We start from the raw sequence: 24,455 nt of genomic DNA, 5'->3' as shown, positions 1-24,455 counted from the left end.
AATCCTGCAGTCAATGATTCAGCCTGTCAAAACCCGATTTGCATGTCTGTAGTTATTTTTAAACTCGTAATTACACACTAATCACCTGATTTCTTCGGTGGCTGATTGGTAATGAGGTCGACTTTTAATGCAAAGGTTAGAAGTTCAAATTCTGCCATTTTCATCCCGCAGATCGTCTCAATGTTTCCAGGATAACTTTGTGTTTAACTGTTTAACTTGGATAAATTTGTGTCCAGTTTTGACGGATTGGGTGAGAGGAGCAGACTGATGCGCTGTCAGTCACGCATTTAATATTAATTATCTAACATTTTAGAAAAGAAAGCATAAAAGCAAAAATCAAGTGTCCATCAGTCAGCGTGGCATTTCACACGGGACAGAAATCTCACATCTGTTTTTCTGCTTATCACATTTAATTTGTTATCTGGAGATCTCAAATTAATTATAACGTTATCTCGGGAAAACACAGTTTCGTTATCTTGAGATCGAGAAAATGATCCTGTCATTTCAGAAAAACAGAGGACGAAAAAATTATGAATGTATGGCTGCTTAGTTCACAGAATTCAGCGATTAATAGCGCTTTTTAAATTTAATCGTTTTTCAGCCTTAATTCAGATGCTTGCAGTCTGTCTCCTTCGGCCTCGATTGGTTTCAGCTCAGATTCGTCAGGATCAGGCGTTATTATGGCCCTCGTCTCGAGGGTAAAATGCCTTAAATAAGGTCTGTGGTTAACACAGGCTAAAGATATTTAGACGTTTTGTTCTGCAACATAAAATACGTCTGTATTAACCAGATTTTTGAAGTTTTAAGTTTTTACTCATCTTAAAAAAGCCGGTTGCTAACAAGTCTTTGTCGTTAGACGTCATCACAGAGGACACAGAAACTACACGTGAGACGAGCGTGACATAGCTATGATCGTTAGCTCGATGATGTCACGCAACAGGAGAGAGCTTTGTAGAAAATTAAGAGCTAAATCTAATCAGAAGTTGAAGATTCGTGGTGGTGATGTTTAAGTCGTGCGACCACGATGTAGTTGGTTTATAGCCTAACAGATTTTTGCTTTTGGAGAATTCGTTCGCGTTTCAGAAGACACAGACGTGAAGTTTATCTGTGAAGATTATCACGCCGAAACAAACCTGTAAGTACCATAAACATGGTTCGTCACAGAGCTTATTTTTGATAATCAAAAATACCGTAAGGTATTTCACGAGGGAACCAGTGGGACGCTAACTGTCTCGTTCATCCTTTCTATTAGCTCTTTTACTTTAGTCTTGGTCTCTTGGTAATCGTCTCAATGTCGTCGCTGTCGGGACTCAGGAGGTCAGTATTTGGACTCGGCAGGAGTTTCTCTCCTCTGCCTACTTTAGCCATGACCTCAGCTTTCTCTCTCCTGACCTTTAGGGACTGAACTCGCCGCCTCCAGCCCGACTCGGCCTCACGTTTCTCTCCCTCAATAATCGTGTCGATGTACTCTGGAGTGAGGAGACGATCTGCCTGCAGGGCTGTCTCTTTAAGTCTTTTCAAACTCTTCACGGACGTCTCCGTCAGCACCTCCACCTCAGCCCGCACAGGTTCATATTCGTGTATCTGTTTGTCCATCAGAGCCTGATAACATTTCTTCACATCTTTGGCGTTTTGGTACTTCCTCTTCAGCTTTTTCACGGTTCGCTTTTTGTGAACTTCCTCACTCTCCCATTTGTACCTCTGATCAACATGTTGGCTCCAGAAACATTTGCCTGGACAGTGAGTGCAGTATCCGTCTGCTCCCATCGCACAGCAGCGTCTTTTGTCTCCGGTGTTATGGGACCTGCGACAGGGACAGTGGCAGGTGAAGTAACACTGCTTACAGCTGTTGAGGTAGAGTCCAGTCCCAGAAATGTCGACTTGAATGGCGTCCAGGACTGTGGATTCAAACTCGAACTTCTTGCATCTGCTGATCTCCGCCTCGTGCTGTCTCAGTTTGTCAGCTGTCTCTGTTATCTCCTGAAACTTGGCTAACCCGACTTGAACCTGCTTCTGCAGCTGTTGGACCGCCTTCTCGAGCTTTTGTCTCTCCCTCAGGACTTTGTTGGTCATCTTCAAGCTTTTGGTTTCTGTGACGTTCAGAGCAGCAAAAAACATCTTCATGCTGTTTGTCCCCATGTTCCAAAACATCTCATCGAAGCTCTCGTTGTCCTCTATCATGCCTTCTGATTTGTTGTCCGCAAACAACGCCGAATTATTGAATTTAAAGTGTATCGGCAGCCCGGATTTAGTTTGAGGACATGGGACACCTGAAGCATTGATAACAGACAGAACTGGCGGTTTCTGGCCGTCTGCGGATGTCACCAGAACCTGGATGTTTTCTAATACATCTTTGCCAAAAATCGAGAGCACAGAGTCGAACCCGTATATCTGTGACGGTGCGAGTCGTGCTGAAGCTGCCTCAACTACTAAACACACGGCGTCAATCTCAGAGACGCCGAACTCGGCAGAGAAGAGATGCCCGAGCTTTTCTGTGATCTCGGCTTCGTCTTCTAAACCTCCTGCGTCTCCAAACCCGGGAGTGTCGATAACGGTCAGTGAGTGGTTGATTTTAAAACCCTCCTGGTGGTTGATTTTGTACACAGTGACCTCAGAAGGCGGCTGACCCTCATCGACTAACCTAAACCGATGTGGATCCTCCCATTCGACGCCTAAAACATAATTGATCATCCCATTGATGAGATTCGACCTCCCAGCTCCAGCTGCTCCCAAAAAAATCACGGTGCGATTCGGTTTGGTGGACTCTTTCCCAAATCTGAATCGCTTGCAGCCGCAAACATTGACTTGTTCTTCTTCCAGGGGAACTTTATAAACTGTCGGAGGTCCTGAGCACGGTTTGAGCAATGCTCTTTTCGCTTTAACAGCATCAGCAAGCCATTTAACGTGCACACGCTTCTCTGAATTCCAATATTTTGGCGTTGAAGTAACAGGTTGTGAATAAACAGGGATCTTGGGGCGCTCTTTTTTTCCAGCGCTGTTTGATTTTGATCCTGGAGAGGCGGACTTAAAACCCGACCGAAGTCTGGATTGCATGATGGCGAGGGGACGTATTTACAGGAATAATCAGTTGGCACCAGGATCAGGCCTCAGGAGGAGTACTCGTAATGACTCTTTGTGGTCAGAGAAGATGGTCCATCCCGCTGGAGAGAGTTGTGTCTGTTACCGTGACGCGCTCTCCGGTCTGAACCTGTATCGAAATATGAGAAATCCAAAACACACTTTACTCACAGCTGCAGATCCAGGGGCAGTGCACCAGTGTGCTGCTGGTGCAACAGCAGCTTTTGTGATGGATGGTAAAACAAACTCTGTGATCTGAATGATCTGAAAATTAGCCCCCAAAAAAGCCCCAGAAAATTATATATATATATATATATTAAAATATAACATTGGGTTACAGATTTTTATTGTTTTAATTGTTTTAATTTGATTTTTTAGCATTTTTCAGATTATTTTCTGTTTTTGATCTTTTATTTCTCCGCTTATTTGTTTCAGGTAATTTTATTGTAATTTTTTACTTATTTCTTTCTCATTTTTTGGGTCAGTTCTTCTTAAATTGCTGATTGACTCTTTTTCATGTTTTTTTTGTTGTTGTTTTTAAGAAATCAGGCCAATTTGCTCACGATTCAAATGATTAACCTATAACAAAGTGATTTTGTGGAGAGATATCTGTGTCAGCAGTAGCTAACAAGTCTTATAAAAATACCACCGTCATTATTATTATTTTTATTTATGTTCCCATAAATAAAAAACACTGAAAAGCTGGAGATGAAATACAACAAACCTCTGATTTCTGTTCTCAGTCTAGTCGTCTTCTTTCGATTTCTGCTGCTCAGCATTTAAATCATCATTTCCAGCTCCTGAAATACAAAAAGAGCAAAGTCCGTTTAAATCACACCTCAGTTTATGATTCAGTAATGACATTTATCGTTTGGCCTCGTGTGTCGTGTGATACTGCAGACGACGTCACTGCGGGGTTTAAATGTCCAAAGTTTGATGCTGATAAAGAAGAATCTGTGTGGAGTTACAGCTAGAAAACAAGGCAGGACATCAAATTTCAGTTCAATTTTCGTTTATGTTAGTTTATTTGTTCACTAACAGACAGTAATGAGTTAAATCAGAACTGTTGTTAACCCTTTGAAACCTGGATCAGCATCAGTTTTCTTGTGCTGCGTCCAGATGCCTTTTTGCAAGTATTTAAAACTGAAACCTGTGAAAATTGACTTAAATTTTTCAGGGAAAAACAAAGAGAAAATGCAATGAGCAGCTTGGCAAGAAATCTCCCACGGATTGCAAGAAATTAGTAAAAAGTGACAAAAAAACAACCTGAAAAATAGTTTTTTAAAAAGGGAAGGTTTTTAAAAATAGAGGAAAATGGCCAGAAAAATATATTTTTATTACTGTAATTTTATATGTAAAATTACTTTACATATTTTTCTATTTTCAGAACTTTTTTTTAAGACTTTCTTGGTTTTTGTTGTTGTTTTAATTCTCCTTTTTTGTGTTTATTTTTAGGTCATTTTATTAAGTTAATCATTGCCGTTTTGCCACGACTGCCTTTGTCTGCTTCTGTCTGAAAACTACGACCTTTTTTTTTTACAAATGGTATTGAAACTGTGCTATGAATTTAGACTAATTTAGACTTTAAACTAATCCATACTCAAACTAAAACTGTGACAGGTGTGGTGACGTGGGGGACGCCAGCTGTCTATAGAAAACCCAAACATATTAAAAATGAATACACATATAACGCGGATGCCGAGTTTTGAGGTATGAACAGCTGACATTTTTCAAAGCCACAATAAATACATGATTTCACATTGATTGTTGAACTATTCTGAAATGACTTCAAAAAGCGACATAATGGTAAAAACAGGAATGAAATCAGATCAGTGCGTTTGATAACTTACCGTCGAGTTTGTCGCTGATCAGGAGGAGAGGACGACTTCTGCTGCAGGTTAATCTGCAGCTGCTTTTTTATATATAGTCTCTCTCTCTCTCTCTCTCTCTCTCTCTCACACACACACACACACACACACACACACACACACACACATATTTTGGCGTGGCGTGCAGCGTCTTGCCTGAGTGATAAATAACGTGTCAGGTTATAAAGTGGAAAGATAACGAGGCAGGCGATGAGATACACGAAGAACATAAACTTAATGTGATCTGAGGAGATGCTAATGGATCATTACATGATAAGAGTGTGACGACTTTTTGGAAAAATTCCAAAAAATTTCCAAAAAAAAATTAACAAGTGCCAGCGGAGGATCCCCCACACACCCAACAGAGCTCCGAGCTAAGACCCTGATGTCCTAAAATCCCTCACGTCCTGAAGCCCTGAATATGTCCTAAAATCTGTGAAATGTCACAGAATCTTAGGAACATGTTTGGGGCCGCTGCGACGGGCCCCGGCCTTCTCTCATTTTGCAGTAGTGGCCCCTAATAAAACCTTCCTGGTTTCTAGTTCACGGAGAGTTAATTGAATAACTTGACTAATTTCCTTCCCTGAACTTTGATGTTATGATCTAATAAACGAATCTTCTGACCTGAGCAGGTAAACAGGGACATAATCTCATGTTTGTAAACTGAAAGTGGAAGAAAAATCTTTACAGCCCTCAGAGAGCTCAACGTTCATTTTACACAACGTTTAACGAATCATCCGACTATCAGAGCAAACGTTTAACCGTTAACCCTCCGCTGAACAAAACTGTGGTTTTATATCTCAATTTCTTCATCTTTGTTACAAAGAACGGTCGTAAAAACCACAACCGTCCGTCTCCCGAACAGCTGAAACATCCATCCAAACTAATGATTAATTAAGAGACTGAATAAATGAAAGAAATATTAAAAAGAAGTAACCTCCGCTGGGTTTTCAGACCTCTTTCGTGCTGCTTTCTGCCGTTTACTTGGTTCGGTTTGCCGATCCGTCTGTGACGATAAATGTCTGCAAAAAAAAAAAAACAAAAAACATGGCACGAGGGCGACGAGAAACTTCACAAGAAATGGCCCCAAAATTTAAAAACGTTTCAAGAACAAGCAAAAAAAATCTAAATAAATCAAGAAAATGAAGAAAAAAATACCTTTCTTTTCTTTTCTGTCACACAATTTCAAATATTTCAGAAATTTAATACTTCAACTACACAAAGTCAGTACTTGTGTATTTTTTCTGCAGATATTCTTACTGCATAAACTCGACACTCGTGTACTCTTACTGCTGATACTTTAACTACACAAAGTACATACTTGTGTACTTTTACTGCTTATACTTGGACTACATGATCTTGATACTTGTATACTCTTACTGCTGGTACTTTAATTACTTCAACTTAAGCTACATTAGGTCAATAATTGTGTACTCTTACTGCTGATACTTTAACTACACAAGGTCACTACTTGTTTCCTTCTACTGCTTATTCTTTACATGAAGTCAGTTCTTGTGTACTTTTACTGCTGATACTGTAACTGCTTGGAGCTGAGAGTACTTCTGCAGCTGGAAACTCAGATCAGAGAAGACAGAGATGAAGTGAAGTACATTCTGGGAGGAAAGTTGTCGAGAAATGTCAGAAAAATGAGCGAGTGAAGGTGACAGAAGTTTATTTGTGTTGAGGAAGGTCACAGTGAGTCAGTACAGGGGTGGACAAAATAACAGAAACACTGTTTCAGCAGAACTTCATACCGATGAAACTCTTTCGCTGGAGACTAACGGGCGACGACGGGACTCGGCGGTTGTTTTTGGGGCCACAGGAAGTCGAGTCATGATTTTCAGCAGCATTAAATGTTGGTGAAGCTGGACTTTTGATTAAAACTGAGTGGAAAATATTTATAATAATAAATATTTAATAATGACACAAATACTCATGTATCGTAACAGTCGTGCAGGAAATGTGCAAAATTAACAAAAAAAAATAATAACAGGAGCTTCTTTTAAATTAAATTCTGGGGAAGCTTTTCAAAAGAATAGAAGCACAAAATACGCTCTTGACATTCAAGCGATTCAACTCGTGAAAACAGTTTTAAAAAAAGTAACTTTAATCACTTTTTTAACAGGGATTTTCTTTTAAAGAATTATTCATTCATTAATTTTTAAGTACTAGGGAGACACCTATGTTTTAAATTTTGGGCTTTAGGGGAGGAACATGCAACTTTAGATGGATGTTTGTTGTATTTATTTTACCACCATTTTTTTTAAATATACATGCATTTCAAACCAGTGGGCATGTTTCGGTAAAATAATTTTAAAAAAATTTTTTTTTGGGTGATTTCTTAAGACATTTTTTTTTATTATTATTCTTTTTTTTAAAAAAGATTTTTGAAATTTAAAGAGTTTTTTTTTCTTTAAAGAATTTTGGTGATTTAATATTTTAAATAAACCTGCCTTCTAAATAAAAGGCGTGTTTACTTAAAAAAAACTCACCAAAAATGACACCATTTATCACAGACAGAAACCGTAAAAACAGAAATAATCGTTGGATTTTCACATTTCACAACACATCGTGTATTTCAATACAGGTTTGTGAAAAAAAATTCCATGACTTTCCCAGGCCTGGAATTTGGGGGGACGACTTCCTCTTTGTGTCATTACATCCATTTTGAATGAATTTAAGTTTCTCACAACCACAAACCCAAAAACGACCTCCGAGTCCAATCAGAAACTCAGAAACACTTTCAATAAAAATCATAAATTCTCATCATGAGACGTTTCGAGCTGTACGATGATTTAATCCACCTGCTGCCGTTTCTTCATGAACAGATTCATTTCAAACATTTCAACTTTTTAATTCAGACAAAACGTGAAAAGATGGCGTTAATTTTTGGACTCCTTTTTCTCTGAATGAGATTCTTTCAGTTCGTGTTGAATGCGACGTAACAGAGACTCACGTTGTTCACAAAAAACAGCACAGTGAGTGAAGTACAAACTAATCCCACACGTACTTTTACAGTATTGTACACAAATATATACATATAGTATAATACTGTACATGTGACGGACACAGTGACTCTACTTGCTTTTGTAGTTTGTTTTTTCTAAGCAGATACTTTTTTTAGGCGGGAAAATAACTTTTTCACGACCTGTGAGGGAACACTGTTATTTGACCTAAACAGCAACAAATGTTTCTAAAGTAAAGTAAAGAAAAACAGGTGATGGCAGATCTGAAGTTTGACTTATGTGTGTTTCTGCTGCGATAATGAAATGTTAGAAAAGTCCACATCCGAACCGAACAGGAGAAATATTTTAACAAAGACCGACGTGTTTGTTTCTGTGAACACCATCAGTGTTGAGCTGCCACGTTAACTCTTCTATTGTACCAATAAAATATAAAATATATGTAAAAAATAGTGAACAAAAAACAAAAAAACACTCCAGCCTGCAGACCACCTGCTGAGTTTCACTTTCTGCTGCCAGAATTTGCTTTTCAGCTTTTCACTGGACAGACGAACACTGGACTCGGTTTTCCTCTCGCACAGACGTCAAAATTCAGGACCAATCAGTCACCGACTACGTCTACATGCTCAACTATATTCCACTAAAACTGCAAATATAACAATACTCTAAATATGCTACGCTTCATGTAAATGGAGCTGCAGCACACGACTGATCGGATTAATCTGTTCGTTATTTTCTCGATTAGTTTGTCGTTTAAATGTCCCGTAAGGGCGCGTTAGCTGGAGTTTGCACGTAACGGGAATCACACGCTGCATGCTTTTAAATCAGTTTTAAATTGCTTAAAACATATTTTATAAGAAGAGGAAATTTTGTGTTTTATGTCCTTTACACTTTTATCTTAGCTCTTGATTTAGTTTTATGATATTTGTATATTTCTTTGTGTAGTCTTTTGCACTTTAGAACTTTGTTTAGATAAGTGTTAAATTAAGTTTATTATTTATTATTTATTAGTGAAATATTAATTTCTATTAGTCGTGTAAATGAGCTTAGTAGAAATATTGTCAGGAAAAAAACGACATAGTGGGTGTAAACGCAGTCAGTGTGGCTCCAACAGAATAAAACACGTTATCGCTGAAGTTTGGCGATACGAGCACACATCAGCAGACACTCTGACACCCACAAACGTCATTAACCACAAACACAGAGCAGATCTGCAGCTTTTCATGTAATAATCCCACAAACGTAATCCATTTCCCACCCAGAGCTGCGATATTTTCCCATGAGCTGACGGGAACCCGCTGACCCGTGTAACAGTCAATAACAACAAAGAACATTTCTCATTTTCATATTGCATTTGTGGGACGTTTTTTGTTGGAAGCTGAATATTTTCACTTTCCCACAAACGTAAAAAGTCCCCACAAATGTAATAATTATTACATTAAAACAATATTGGCTGTAATGTAATAATTATTACATCTGTATTCATGTTTTTGTGGGATCATTACATTAAAAGCTGCAGATTTGTGTTTCGTCTGTGAGTGTTACACAGTCTCTGGAAGACACGTTTAGTGTTGGACACAGAGACACGAAAACTGATCCTCTCGACCATTTTAACTTAGAGAATCAAGACGTCTGCGGGTGTTTAATCCGCTGTTTGTTGAGACTAAAAAACACGATTAAATCTTAAACTAAAGCACGCAAAAAAAAGAGAAGCTGCCACAGTAAAGGAACTAAAACAAAAACTCGTACGCTATAGTCGCCCTTCAAAATGTTCAAATAAGTGCAACATTTTTTCTTTAGATGAGAAAAACTTAAGGAATGTAGCTCCACATGCACAAATCACACCGGATCAGCTCCGTTCAAACGCCCCCGAAAAAGGAAATTATTACCATTTACATTTATTTTTCTACCTAAAAATCAGAGGGTGCTTCCATCTTCCAACTAATCATGTTTCAGAACTGTTAACCCTTTGAAACCTGGATCGTCTTTCTCAGGCATCTGAACCTTTCGAATGTTGAGCAAATACTTTAGATTTCTTACAAGAATAACTGGAAAATAAGATGATAAGCAACTTTACGTGAAATGTCTCGCAAATTGCAAAAATATTATAAAAGGTGACGAGAAAATGATCTTACAAATTTGCAAAAAACCCAGAGATTCATCAGAATTTTTTTAAATAACTGAGAAAATACAAAAAAAACTAGAATTGAAATTATTATAATCAGAAATTATCTTTACTTAGATACATTATTTTATTTGAGCATTTTTTCTGGTTATTTCTGGTCATTTTCTTTTACAAATTCACTCATTTCTTGCTATTTTTGTGGTCTTTTTAAAAAAGAAATGAAAATTGCTCATTGCCTGCTTTCCATGTTTTTGAAAGAAATCTGGTCAAATCCAGGTTTCAAGGGGTTAATAAATCTCGGTCGAGCTGCACTGTCTAAAGAAGCAGCAGACCGCCGAAAACTCATTCAAAGCAGAAAACGAAATGTTGTAACAGGAGAAAACAGTTTCACTTTTGTGGTTTGATTTTGAGTCTGAAGCCTCGTTTCAACTGAAAACAGCTGCGTCTGGTTTTTCACCGACGTATTTACACTTTGGTCATTTTCAGAGTCTCATCTCTTTGATCAGAGCGCCCGCACTGTAACAGCAGCAGCAGCTGTTCATTTTCGGCACCTTTTCCTTCATCTGGCTGAACTCGTTGAACAGACGGATTTCCTGCTGGTCCATCGAAACTTTTCACTTGTTTTGATTTTTTTTGTAGTTGTTTTTTTCTTTTTTTAAATTAATTTCCAGATATTTTTCTTTTACTTTTTTACTAATTTGTTGCAATATTATTTTTTTTAAATTTCTCATGAAGTTGCTCATTTTCCTTTTTCCCTTTAAAAAAAAAAGAAATGAAGTCTCAGGTTTGAAAGGGTTAACGGGTTAAAGCAGGGACTCTCAGACGTGAGGGGTCCGTCAGTGTGGCGTTGCGCTCACACTGGGGCTGTTACGGCACTTCGGATTTCATCTGGAATACTGATCTGGTTAAACTCAGCAGCAGAAACACTTAAAACAGAAAAAAAACACGAACTAAATCAAATATGTTGGCAAAAAGGTCGACGGGAGGAAATCACAGTTTTCTCGTGCTGCTTTAGTGTCTGTTTGGATTTTTTAGAGATAAGAGCTGTTTGGAATTTTTAGTTATTTTTTGTTTTCTCCCACTTCGGGGTCTGCGTTTTTTAACAGCAGTCCCTAAAAGTACAAAAAGAAGAAACGCTTCTTTAGAGCAGCAGATATTTGACGCTCGCAGCTCGTTGGCGTGTGGCTTCTGCTCCCGTCGGACATGGCGACTTCCTGGATTACATTCGATTGAAGTGATGCTTCTTCCTGCATCATGTGACACGAACACGAACTAAATCGATGCGATCGGACTGTCTAAAGCGACAAATAAAGTAAAAAAACAACACTACACTTGTGACAGAAGCACGAGGAGCTCGGGAGGACGCCGCCCTCTTCAGTAGCCGAGGTCCAGCTGGATTTTGTGCTCGAAAATGGCGATGAGCAGCATGATGCAGAAGCCCAGCAGGATGCCGGCGTTCTGCAGCAGGAAGAAGCCGCAGTGGCTGAAGCCGTGATCTCCGGCGTCGTTATGCAGCATCTCGGGCACCTGCGGAGAGAAACCACACTGACGTCACGCCGGTCTGCAGAGCGGCGCCCGGACACGGCACATTTACTGTGTGGGAAACGATACAAAACTATATGATTCATCAAATGACAGGAAATTCAGATTTTTACCAATTACCAAAATAAATTAACAATGATCATTTTTCCCCTAAAATCACCAAAAAATTTAAAGAACAGAAAGAGAAGCTTTGCTGTTTTCAGATGGCAGCAGTTTGTGACGGCGCTCCTCTCAGCTGTCTGATCTTTAGTGTGTGTGTGTGTGTGTGTGTGTGTGTGTGTGTGTGTGTGTGTGTGTGTGTGTGTGTGTGTGTGTGTGTGTGTGTGTGTGTGTGTGTGTGTGTGAAGAGCCCATCTGCTCCTGAAGGCGCTCTGAGCGGCTGACGGTCAGACGTGTCGAGTCGACAGAACAGATGCAGCTGACTGGAGGAGATTCAGTTCTGCTGAGTCAGCAGTAAACAGCTGAGGAGTTTCTCTCGGCGCCGCGTGACGCCGATAACGAATCATTTCTGCGCTTTCCTACTGTTTAATTATTGATTTTAATCTGTCAGCCCAAACACACAATCCAACAGCTTGCTCACATACACGTTTTTCAGAATTTTAGGACATTTCTCTGATTTTAGGATGTTTGGACGTTTCTGGAATTTTGTGACATTTTGTGGATTTTAGGACGTTATTCTGGTTTTAGGAGGTTTCGAGGATGTTAGGACATTTCGTAGAGTTTATTACATTTCGTAGATTTTAGGATGATCGTGAATTTTATTGAATCACGAGTTGAGTGAAAGTTAAAGTGTTACGCAACATTTTTAGGATAAAAAAAAAAACAACCTCTAAATTGATATTTTTTGCAGAAAAAAACCCGTTCGTGGTCGTCTTGTGATAATTTGCCGTTTGTTGCAGCGTCGGCGAGGTCGACTCACCATGTCCACCAGCGCCACATACATGAAGAGGCCGGCTGTGAGGGCGAAGATCCACATGGAGATGTTCTCGGCGTAATGTCCGATCAGGATACCGGTCACCATGCCCAAATACGCCGTCATGGCCGACAACACGTTGTAGAGGATGGCCTGACGCACCGTCATCCCGGCCTTCAGGAGCACCGCAAAGTCACCTGGGAAACAGAGTCGACACTCAGCTGCGAGCATCATCTCAGGTAAAAAACCGTCACTGCACGAGATCCAAAATGCTTAAAATCCAAACACCAGATAAACATGAGTTTGGCTGTCTGACGCATCAACGCAGACATTTTTCACAGGTCGACTCATTTTGGTTTTCAGGGCCGATACGAAGCTTAATGAGACCGATGACCGATATTTGGAACGAATGTGTGTTTACAATCAAAATGAAAATCTTTTTGTCAAAATGTAGCATTTGGAATTTAACAAGCACCAAAACAAAACTGTGATTAAATGATTTTAGCAAAATGTTTCATCAAAAATTTCAACATCAGAAACAGCAACTTCTTTATAAAGTCAAGTAACAATTTAAATTAAAACAAATTAAATAAATAAAAATATCTCCCTGAGGTTTCACAAAGTAAAAGTTCCTGCTGTGCTGACACTTTCTTTGCACTTTTTGTTAATTTAATCAGCAATCGTTAAAATAAAACTGATGTAGATAATCCACAAAATGCCAAATATCGGCACGATAAATGGCCAGGCCGATAACCTGTCGACCCCGAATTTTTTATCCAATGTCACAGACAAAAATCAAGATAATCGTGAGAAAACTTGTAGTTTGTCACAGAGAAAAGAGGAAAAAAGGTCTTACCTAACTCGTGAGGCAGCTCGTGACAGAAAACAGCCACAGACGTGCTCAGACCGCTGGACAGACCCTCCGTGAAGGCGGCTCCTGCAGAGCGAAACATTCAAACCGACCGTCATCGCCGCTGCTCAAATACGATCTTTGACGTTACGATTATCATCCTAACGAAAGTCAGCAGCCCGGCGGCTCTGTTCTGTTCATTAGTTTCTTATTGTTAATAACGTAGAGTCGCAGTCTTAGTGCGGACGTTTGAGACTGCTCGCTCTTCCTGACTGGAGGGAGATACTTCCTGTCTCTGCAGGAACAGATATTTGGTAGATATAACTCTAAATATCACAATTATCTTTATATATAAGGGACTCTGTTTTTTTTTAGTTTGGCTCAGGGAAGAGGCAAACAACTTTAAATGGCTGTGTTTTTTTGTTATTTTTTAAAGAAAACATGCCTTTAAAGAAGAACGTTTTCTCTTAAAAAAAAATCACCAAGAAATTTCAAAGAAAATTGAATAAACGCCATTTTATTTTTTAAAGAAAACATGTCTTCAAAGTCATGTTTTCTATTAAAATTTTGCCTCAGAGTCCTGGAAAAGTCCTGGAGATTCATCGATGCACATGTGTATGAACCTTGAAAAAACCAATTTAGGCCCTCATTTAAGGTCAATGAATTCAATGCCTTTTAAGGCTTTTTAAGGATCTGCGAGAACCCGGGTCTTCTTTCTTTGAGTTAGATCAAATTTTAAAAACTTTTTTTATGATGGAGAGATCACTGCAATATCGATATCGAAGGATTTGGTGAAAAATATTGTGGTATTTGATTCCGAGTCATCGCGTGTCCACGCTCGCCTCGGACACAGATCACGAGTTACAGTAACGCTGACTCACCGATCGCCAGGCCGTCGCTGAAGTTGTGCAGTCCGTCGCCCATGATGACCATCCAGGCGAGCGTGGCCACGCCGGCCTGCTGGAAGTGCTGCTCTGAGTAGGAGTGGGAGTGGCTGTGGGGGTGGTGGTTCTGGGAGTGGTGGTGGTGCAGGATGTGGTGGTAGTCGTGGTGATGGTGGTGCATGCTGTCGGTCTGGCCCACCGTGTCGTGGAAGTGGGAGTGGCATTTGTTCTCGCAGTCCTCGGCGGTGTAGGCGGCGGCCCCCGACGCTCCGCCGTAACCCTGCGGCGAGACGACGGACACCTGCGGCGCCAGCATCACCTGCTCCTCCTCCGCCACGCTGCCGCCGTGCAGGCTGCTCGAGTGGTCGCCAAACATCCCGGCGCCATTAGTCTCCACGTCTGAAAGGAAGAGAATAATTCTCACTTTCGTCTCGCTGCTGAAATACAGAAGATGATGAAATCTGTATGTTTTTGATGAGACAGAGTAAGAAGGTAAAGTTTGTCCGCAGAAATGGTCGATTTATTTATTTAGCACCAAGTCCCAACAAAAGTTACCTAATGACACTTTTCATTCAGACCGGTGACACTTAAATTACAACCCACAGACCAAATCTGGGCCCCTCCCCCAACCGCCTCCAATTCACGATAAAAATAAAGTGATTCACTCTGAATTAAAAAACACAAGGAGCCAGAGGGAAAAAACACCATCAAAATGAGCTTTTTTATCTGAAAAAAAGGTGTCTTAAAACCGAAGAAACGTCCCAAAATCCAAGAAATGCTTTAAAATCCTGGACATGTCCTTAAGGCCAAGAAATGTCTAAAATTCAAGTCTTCTCAGTGAACGCTCCAAAGTTAGACTGAATTTTGGTGATGGGAAAACTGCAGCTTGAATACCAAATCTAACCTTTCCCACTACATACAAAAGTCAGATGTTCGTGTTTGTGCTTTTTTGGGGCTTAAGAGACATTTTGTGGTTTTGGAAAGCTGAAGATTTCCGGTTGCGGCGTCTTTGTTCGGAGCGTCTCACCTTCAGTCGGCTTCAGGTCGTTCTCCTCCAGAGCGGGCTGCTTCTCTGGATCCGCTTTGTCGTTCTGGTCCCACTTCTTCTGGATCTGTTTGGACGGCACGAACGTCGTTTTTATCCACAGCAGAGACACAATATTAAACCGCACGTTTCAGAGCAGAGGAAAACATTCAATACGCTAAATGTTTGTAATAACAGAGAACGTGATCGAACCTTTTGCTTCTTGTCCTTGTACATTTTTCCCAGCGTCAGGAAGTGTTCGATGAGAAACATGAGGTAGACTCCGCTCAGAGCCGTCAGACCCTTCCACACGGCGTCCAGGTCCTCCTCCGGCTCGGCGTGGACGTGATGTCCCTCCGTCCCAGAGACCTCGTGGTGGTGATGGTGGCCCCCCTGAGACTGGAGCGCCAACGCCGACAACACGTGAACAGAGAGAGACGAGAGCGAGCTGAAAACCAGCCGAGTCTAAACCCGACATGAGCCGCAGCACCTCCTCTGCTGCTCAGAGCGGGAGCGACTTCAGGTGAGTCGAACGCCTCAAAATCTGCTTATTTGAGCTCTTTCTGGCTCTTTTTCTGAATCTGGCTGCAGACAAAGAAACTAGAGCCTGATTAATATGTGATTTTTGAGACAGATGCTGATTTTGGAATGAAAACAGATGATATCGATGTGGATCATGCTCTGATTTTACACCGATATGACGATGCCAAAGCAGTTAGAGGGCTGCTTTCTAAAACAAAAAAACATATTTAACGACTTACTGAACATCACGGACTTACAAAAATAGTAAAAAAAAACAGTAAATAAGAATAAAATAAACATCAGTACGGTTTGGTCTTTGCTGACCGTTTAAATAAAGAATAAATAGCTTGATAAACATCAGTGCTGTTCAGTATCAGTCATTGATGATCATTTCTAAACCACCCGAGCATCGTTTTCTGTATTATATGGTTTGTAAAAAAAGTTTTCTTATCAGCACATATTGGTTAAAATATACGCCGATATGCTCCGATACGTCTGTGAAAGGCTCATATCGTCATGTCGGCTGATAAATCGGTCGGGCTCGAGAAGAAACCTAAAGGAGGTGAAATCGCTGCGGCGTAAAATGTGACTCACGTGGGGGATGAGATGAAGGAAGGCGTCGCCGCTCAGCGTGCCGACGGCCAGCGCCACCAGGAAGCTGAGGAGGAACTTGAAGAAAACTCTGTTCATGAGCGGGATGAGGACGACGCCGAGCAGGGACAGCAGGGAGATGATGGTGATGGAGACGAAGCCTCCGACCCACGCTGCAGCACGCACACGAACACGGTTACTTCGTTAAAGTCATCGCTCATCCAAAGATGAAACAACAGAAGATGATTTTACCTATCGTGATGTTTCGGTCCCCCGCCGAGGGCTCCCTGTGGCCGTGCGCTGAGCTGTTGTGGTCACCATGGTGACTGTGACCGTGTTTGTGGTCTGGTGATTAAAAAACAGTTTTATCAAACTACAAAACCGCCAGAAAACTTCATTTTTCAGTCACAGCCGTCTAAATACTGCAGCAGAGACCAGCAGCAGCAGTCCCACACACGGGCCCTGGGATTTTAGGACACCTCTAAGTTTTAAAGATGTTTCATGGATTTTAGGATGTTTGAGGATTTTAGGATTTTTCTAGGATAAACATCCTAAAATCCTAAAAACGTTCTAAAATCAAGAAAAAAAATCTGAGAAACGTGCTAAAATCCTACAAATGTCCTACAATCAAAGGAATATCCTAAAATCCAAGAAACATCTTAAAATCTGAGAATGACATAAAAGTCCTAGACGTCCAGTGATCCTAGAAACATCCTAAAATTTAATAAATGTGCTAAAATCCTAAAAATCTCCTAAAATCCTAAAATCCGAGAATCATGTGAAAGCCCTAGAAAAGTCCTAAAATCCTGTCAAAGGGCCTTAAAGCAGGTCGAGTATCGCTGCACTGCATTTAAAACGCAGGAGACAAAAATTCAAAAGTCCTCAGACAATTATTGAGCCACGATCAACTTAATCCTCAAAAACACAGTAAAAGTGAGATTTGGACGTTACAGCTCAAGAGGTCAAAGGTAACAAAATCTTTGTGTGACCGTCTCTAAACTCGCTGATACCTTAACATAATTTTTTTGTTTTTTTTCTTTAAAGGATGAAGATTTGTCTCGTTTATGAGCTCCCACCTCTCTCCCCGTGTTCTGCAGCGCCGCCGTGCCGGACGCACGCGCCGCCATCAATCTGGTTGAGGAGGGCGGGGCATAGGAGGCTGAAGTCAGCGAGGGTCACACCCACCTCCTGAGACATGCCGTGTGAGGACAGGATGCTGGACGCGTTGAGACACTGCAGGTAAAACACAACAACTCAACACGTGCTCTCACATTTCTTAGGGACTGTTTGTCTCATTTGAGTCTCTTTTCTTCTTCCTGTTGTGATAACTGTGTGTGTGTTGATGCATGTGTCCTAAATGTAGTCCAGATTGTGTATTTGAGTGTAATCAGTGAATTTGCAGCTCAGCTCCTACAATAAGACTAAAATACACTGTGGAAACTAAATAGTTACATTCAGACTGTTCAGGTCCAAAAATGCTCCATTGAAACCCATTCAAACTGACATTTTTGATCCCACAGCCATCAGAGCAGAAAAACAGGACTTGTATTATTTCTGGGTGTCATTCTGGGCTTTTGACTCTGAATTTGTCATTTTGACTATTTTCCACCTGATGAGGTCATTTTGACCATATTTGGCATATGGAGGAAATACATGCTATTTCCACTAGGTGACCTGTCACAGTCAATGTAGCTGCTGATCACTGACATATCCCAGACTGTCAGCAGCTACACTCACACACTGACATATCCCAGACTGTCAGCAGCTACACTCACACACTGACATATCCCAGACTGTCAGCAGCTACACTCACACACTGAGGAGGACACTCAACATCATTCTTTTTTTCATCTAAAAACATAGTGGCATCATGACAAAAACCTGGCATTTAAAGGGTCAAAATTTGTAAAATTAATGAATATTTGATATTTATGAATAGGACTGATGGTAATTTAAAAAATGAACCAAATGAAAGCAGAAAATCACATTACTGTATAATAATTTTATTGCCTGATTTTTGAAGTGCAAGTGCATTTTGTGTGCAGAGTGATACGAGTGTGTGATATTAAAGCGGACTCTAAAGGGTTAAACAAAGCCCAGCTGAAAATGAGAAGCTAATGTCGTACCTCGACACCGTCCACGCTGTGGTTGTGGGGAAGATCCTGGTTTATGTGGTCATGGTCGTGGTCATGGTGGTCATGGTCGTGGTCCCCGCGGCTGACTGCGGCAGCCTGCGTCTGGCTCTCAGGAACCAGTCTGGCGGCAGACGCTCGGGTGGTTTCCTCCCCTGCAGGACCGGGTTGCTCCGTGCTGCCGTCTTCTCTCTTATGAGCTTCATCTGGTTTCACCACCAGCTGGGCGCTGTACGCCGCCGTGCTGCCGACCGCCTGAGCCGCCTGAGCCGCCGCCGCCGTGGCCTTCTTGTCGTGCAGGTTGTGGTGGTTTTGCTGATCTTTGGACACTTCGGTCGTCTTTGGAAACTTTCCGAGCTGTGAGGGCTCAGTGCGTTTCTGGTGATGCGGGTTGTCGTGGAGATGGGGGTGATGGTGCTGGCGACCCTCGTGGTGGTGATGGTGATGGTGGTGGCGATGGTGGAGGTGATCGTGGTGGCCCGGTTGCTCGTGATGTTGCACCATAACGGTCCTGATGCGGTCCAAGCCCACGCTCTGCAGGAGACGCTTCAACCCGGCCAGAGAGATGGTGCCGTTTTCTCCGTATCTGTCACGTTTAGAAAACATCGAAAAATACGACAAAAATTCAGTTTTCGTACAAAATAACTTCTTCCAGAAATGCTGAGGATAACAATTAATCAGTGATCAATTAATCTGTCGCTAAGACTTGAATCAAACGTGAAATGTAATCAATCGGCTTTGCAACGCTGTCAAATTATATTCAGTACGCTGCTGAGAGCTTTGAAGAAAACACATTTTGCATTTTGTGAAATAAGTTTTTATGTATTTTTTAAAACAATCGATTAATAGATCGTTAATTTTACCAAAAATCAATTAACCCTTTGAAACCTGGATGGACGTCAGTTTTCTAGAGCTGAATTCAGATGCCTTTTACAAGCTGTTTAACCCTTTGAACCCTGCGCACATACAAGAAATCAGTCAAATGTGACAAGAAAACTAAACTAAAGCTAAATTATATACATTTATAAATAATTTTTTCAGCACCTTTTAGGTCATTGACTTGTTTATTTTTGTGTTCACCTTTTAGTTGCTTATTTTCAGGTAATTGTCTTGTAACTTTTATTTTCTTTCTATTTTAAAAAAAAACTATTTTCTTGCTCTTTTTGGGGGCCAGGTCATGTTCATGTTCTGCGCGGCTTTTAAAGGGTTAAGGAAAGTGCTTTCTTTTTGCAGCCGTAACCAGAACAATTTTAATTTCAACACCGAGTTCTCGTCCAATATTTACGACCTGCCAGCCAACTTCAACAGTGCAGAGGGGAGTTCACTGCTATTTATGAACAAATTATTAATATTTCAGCGCACAGTTGTTTAATTTTTAACTATTGAACAACAAACGTGTTTACTAATTCATGACATGAAGTGCACGTGAGCCATACCTTCTTTAAGAGATCCAGTGTGTCGGATTTAGGGGGAAATTTTAATGCCCCTCAGAATGAAATTTAAGACAAATATTACAAAAAAAATAGTATTACAGGAAAAAAAAGAACCAACATGTGTCACTAAGGGTTGTGGAAATTTTTTCCCAAATATTTATTGCAACATAAAACGTGACTTTATGGTGATGTTACTGCGAGAAGCATTTGGTAAATTAGTATAGTTTTTAAATTTCCCAATTATTTAAAGATTTTACAAAGCAAACAAACAAAACAACTCACATCACATGCCTTTATATTTTTTAGACTTTTTAAATATTGATTTAAGGCATCATGGTTCAAGTCCTTTTCCATTAGACTCCTAATTGAGAAAACCATCTCTATTATGTGAAAAATAATAAGACTTATTAAAAGAAAAAACTTAATATACATAAAATATTCATTTTGTACAAGCTGTGAAAACCAGATACTTTTAGAAAACTCTTGTTTTTTAAATACATTTTTACATTTTTTTTTATCCTAAATGAGGGTGCAAGTTACTATGATTCTAACAGTTTTTTAATTACATCTTCTAATTTAAAATTATTTTCATTATCCTCTTTATCTCCTGTTTACTGGTCAACTGTCAGAAGAAACAAAGATCTACCAAAAGTTTGAAAAACTCTGAAATGTGATTTTTCAGTTTTTAACTGTGTAAAACCACAGAGGCAAATCTTTGCTGAGCTGCGACCGAGAAACGTCTCTTTACGAAACACCAGCCGAAGAAAATATCTGAAGGTGTGCTGGACGCAAACGCCGTTATTCCTCCCTCAGTGAAAATGTCAGCAGAGAGCGGCGGCTCAAACCGTGACAGCAGCTGTGTGTGGTCAGAGCTCACCTGTTGAACAGAGCCTCCAGGTGCTGCCTCCGGCTCTGCTCCGCCGCCTGTGCGTCGACCACCGCGGACAGTAAACGCGCCGCGCCGTTCGTCTCCGTGCCGGACAGGCTGCAGTCCGTACCGGCTGACCCGTCGCCGCCGGACAGACTCTCCGCGAGGAGAAACATCAGCATCAACATCAACATCGTCTCTGCCGAGAAAACAAGTGAGAACAACTTTAAACCGCGTCTGAAACCCAACGACCCTCATTTTTTCATCATTTTATCACTTGGCTGTGTTCATGCATACGGCATACGTTCTGGCAATAAATAAATAAATTTTAATAAAATTAATTTAATTGAATATTTAAAAGTTTTTTAAAAAAACTTTGGCTGTCGAGAATTGAAAATAATTCTTTTTTGTATTTTTTAAATCTAAAAACATAAGGACATCATGACAAAAACCTGGCATTTAAAGGGTTAAAATTCAGAAAATTAATGAATATTTGATGTTAATGATAAGGACTGATATTGGTTAAAAAATAACTCAGAATATCCAACTTTTTTCTCGCAAATTTGTGACATTATTTTGGAAATTTAGAGTTTTTTCTCAGAATATTACCCTGCTTTTTAAAAAAATGTATTTACAAGGGTCCTCAAACGCTGCGGTGTCTGTCGGTATATTGATAATCAATAATAATAATAATAATAATAATAATAATAACGTGGATTTATATATCACCTTCCAAGGTACCCAAGGCTGCTTTACATAAACAGAAAACAAAATTTAACCAATAAAAAGACAAAAACAGAACAGAAATAATAATAGCAACAATCTTCAAATGTAATTATATGATTATAATAAAGCTGCTTACAGTAATTATGAATTAAAAATGGCTGCATTTGTGCCACTTGTGCAGATGTTATATACTGTTTTAAGTACTTTACGACACTAAATCATACTGACGTTGTTACATTAACTCTCTCAGACTGTTGTCTCTGCACACGTTTACATATTTGCAGCACCGTGAACTTTTGCTGCTGCGCTCTTATTCTGAAACCGCTGTAATACACACGTTATGTACTTTTTAAAGGATCCCCGCCATTGTTTTATTGTACATTTATCTATTCTGTATATAAGTTCCTGAGTGTTGCAGTACTTTGCCACTTTTTTATTCCTCTTAATATTTGTTTTATATGTTTAATGTAAAACCTGCTCAGCAATAACTGACTCTGCAGCTGCTTAATTTGAAATGAATTTACGTGTTTATACAAAAGGGAAGTTAATGGCAGCGTGTGTGTCAGCCGCGCTGCATAACAAAAGACCCTTTTCTTTTTAAACCCGATTATGGTTAAGTCCGGATATCCGTTACAATCAAACACCTCTTATTCACAAAAATCCCATTAGCTCACACACACACACACACACACACACACACACACACACACACACACACACACACACACACACACACACACACACATCGGCGATCACAGGGTCTGCAGGCGAAGATTAGATATAACCCACAGAGGCATTTAACCCTTTGAAACCTGAGGAAACTGGCTTCATTTCTCTCAAAAACACGGAAAAAAGTTACGAGAAAATTACCTGAAAGCTTTTAATTTTTAAAATTGAAAAAGGGTTTAAAAAGAAAAACACACAAAGTAAAAATAAAATAAATCAATAAATACATATATTGGTAAAATAGTTAATAATTATTATTACTATAACAATTATTAATATAGTTTTAAGGATAGCCCCCCCACACTTTTTTTTAAACGATTAGTATCTTTAATGATCACTGAGTGGAGGAGTATAAAGTTACATCACATTAAAATGTGGCCTTTGATAATAAGAGTATTTACTTTGCAGCACTGTTGTTGAATTAACTGTGAAAGTACACACTCAAATTAAACACACATCTGACGTTAATTTATATATTTACTTAAATCGACTTTTGAATGCAGGAAAGAAAATTACATGAAATTTAGCATACATGATATTTTTTTTTAAATAAGGTAAAAACAAAACAATAAAAATAAATATATTATTATTATTATTAATAATAATAATAATAAGTATAGACAAAATATTTAATAGAAACAAATATATAGTTTTCTGGACATTTTTCCCTCTTAAAATTATCATTATGTTTTCATAGTTTCTTTCTATCCCTCTCTCTCAGCAGATTTTCTTTTTGCTAATTTACTACTTTATTAACTTTTTTAAAATAAGGTGTGACGTTTCCAGATGATATGATATGATATGAAAAACCTATATTTCCTGATGTGTTTTATTTAGAGCCGAATTGAAGAGCAGCTTCTAAATGGTTGGTTTATAAAAGAATCGGGCGTGTTAAGATTTTATTTGTTCTCTAATGGGACGAGATTATTGTTTCATACGTTTTCTATATGAGGTCTGATGTTAATGGCAAGAAAAAAAATCCTGGTGTGTTTTATGTAACGACGAATTGAAGAGCAACTTCTAAATAATTGGTTTACAAAAAAAACTGATGTTGAGGTTGTATTTATCAAATAATGTGACGAGATTTTTTAAATTAATGGGTTTTCTGAATGAGGTCTGGCGTTGGAGAAATCTGGCTTCCGGGTGGCATAAAAAATATATATATATATTTTCTGGTTGGTTTTATGTGAAGCTGAATTGAAGCGCAGCTTCTAGAAAGTTGGTTTACAAAGAAATCAGTCGTGTTTAGGTTGTATATTCCCTATAATGGGACAAGATATGTAATCTATAGGTTTTCTAAATGAGGTGCGGTATTGCTGAAATCAAGCTAACGGATGACATCAAAAATCGATTATGCCTGGTGTGTTTGGTGTAAAGCCGAATTGCAGAGCAGCTTCTAAATTGTAGGTTTCCAAAAAAATCTGCCACATTAAGGTTGTATCTATCCTCTAATAGGACGAGTTGTTTTAATTTCTAAGTTTTCTACATGAGATCTGGCGCTGATGAGCTCAGGCTTCCGGGTGGCGTTCTGGAAACGTCATATATCCGCGCTCAGCTCGCCGTCGTTGTGGCAGAGATGCGACTGTTTGGTGTTTAATTAAAGTGATACCTGACGGTGATGCTCACGCGGCGGCCGCCTCCTCACCTGCCGTGTTCGTGTCGGTGTGTTAGCCTGGTTAGCCTCCGTGCTAGCGGCGGTTATGTGGTTAAATTCTCCGGGAGGACAGACGGCATCTGCCGCGCGGCTGCGGCCCAGGCTCGGGCCTCGCGGGCTCCGCCGGAGTTTAAAACAAAAATCAGTCCATGTGAAAAATGAAATCCTCCCGACAGCCGACCACGCGTGTCCGTTTGATCACACACACACACACACTCTCACACACACACTCACACACACTGGAGGTAAACAGAAACACGTTGGGTTTCTGCGCTCCGCACCATCCCGGTGCCGTGTGCACAAAGACGGTAAACCCGGAAACGGAGCCGCTGCCGCCGCCGTGCGGAGCGGACACGCTGCAGCTGCACGCGGGCTCACACAGAGACCAAAACACGCGCTAAAACCGCAGAAAATACCTTACCGTCCCCGGTGAGCGTCAGCGCAGTTTTATCCTCCCCTGTCGGTGTGTGAGAGCCTCCCGGTGCTGCTCGCTGCTCTCCGGTGCTCTCCGGTGCTCCCGTTAATGAAGGATGAGGGATGTCTGTGCCTCCTTCAG

The 24,455-nt window shown here is 40.2% G+C and overlaps 2 protein-coding genes and 1 long non-coding RNA gene across 5 annotated transcripts in view; 1 reads left to right on the top strand and 2 right to left on the bottom strand.

Moving 5' to 3' along the window:
• Positions 1-12,608, top strand: part of LOC148188145 (uncharacterized) — a 16,761-nt gene extending 4,153 nt beyond the window's left edge. The window contains exon 3 of the long non-coding RNA XR_015778235.1: positions 12,476-12,608. This is a non-coding gene — a long non-coding RNA (uncharacterized LOC148188145). The remainder of the gene's footprint in view (positions 1-12,475) is intronic.
• On the bottom strand, positions 90-4,991 carry LOC148188146 (uncharacterized). Its single transcript, XM_088085958.1, has 3 exons — positions 4,929-4,991; positions 3,803-3,878; positions 90-3,208 (listed from the first exon to the last, which is right to left on the bottom strand). The coding sequence occupies exon 3, from the start codon at positions 3,052-3,054 to the stop codon at positions 1,258-1,260; it is 1,797 nt and encodes a 598-aa protein (XP_087942084.1). The 5' UTR covers positions 3,055-3,208; positions 3,803-3,878; positions 4,929-4,991; the 3' UTR covers positions 90-1,257.
• slc39a6 (solute carrier family 39 member 6) lies at positions 6,602-24,455 on the bottom strand. Of its 3 annotated transcripts, none has more exons than XM_042498457.2 (12): positions 24,321-24,455; positions 20,803-20,992; positions 18,487-19,078; positions 17,437-17,593; positions 16,613-16,705; positions 16,364-16,533; positions 15,461-15,646; positions 15,251-15,335; positions 14,221-14,622; positions 13,346-13,426; positions 12,496-12,686; positions 6,602-11,561 (listed from the first exon to the last, which is right to left on the bottom strand). In XM_042498457.2, exons 2-12 carry the CDS (start codon positions 20,985-20,987, stop codon positions 11,409-11,411), a joined length of 2,295 nt encoding a protein of 764 aa, XP_042354391.2. In that variant the 5' UTR covers positions 20,988-20,992; positions 24,321-24,455; the 3' UTR covers positions 6,602-11,408. The 3 variants fall into 3 exon arrangements, with proteins under 3 accessions (XP_042354391.2, XP_087942083.1, XP_042354392.2); XM_088085957.1 differs by lacking the exon at positions 24,321-24,455 and adding an exon at positions 23,855-24,220; XM_042498458.2 differs by lacking the exon at positions 24,321-24,455 and adding an exon at positions 23,891-24,219.

This window comes from Plectropomus leopardus, chromosome 12, assembly GCF_026936395.1.
Source record: "Plectropomus leopardus strain MGB_pleo_1.0 chromosome 12, ASM2693639v1, whole genome shotgun sequence".
In the NCBI taxonomy this organism is placed as follows: domain Eukaryota; kingdom Metazoa; phylum Chordata; class Actinopteri; order Perciformes; family Serranidae; genus Plectropomus; species Plectropomus leopardus.
This window is presented reverse-complemented; position numbering and strand designations above follow the sequence as displayed.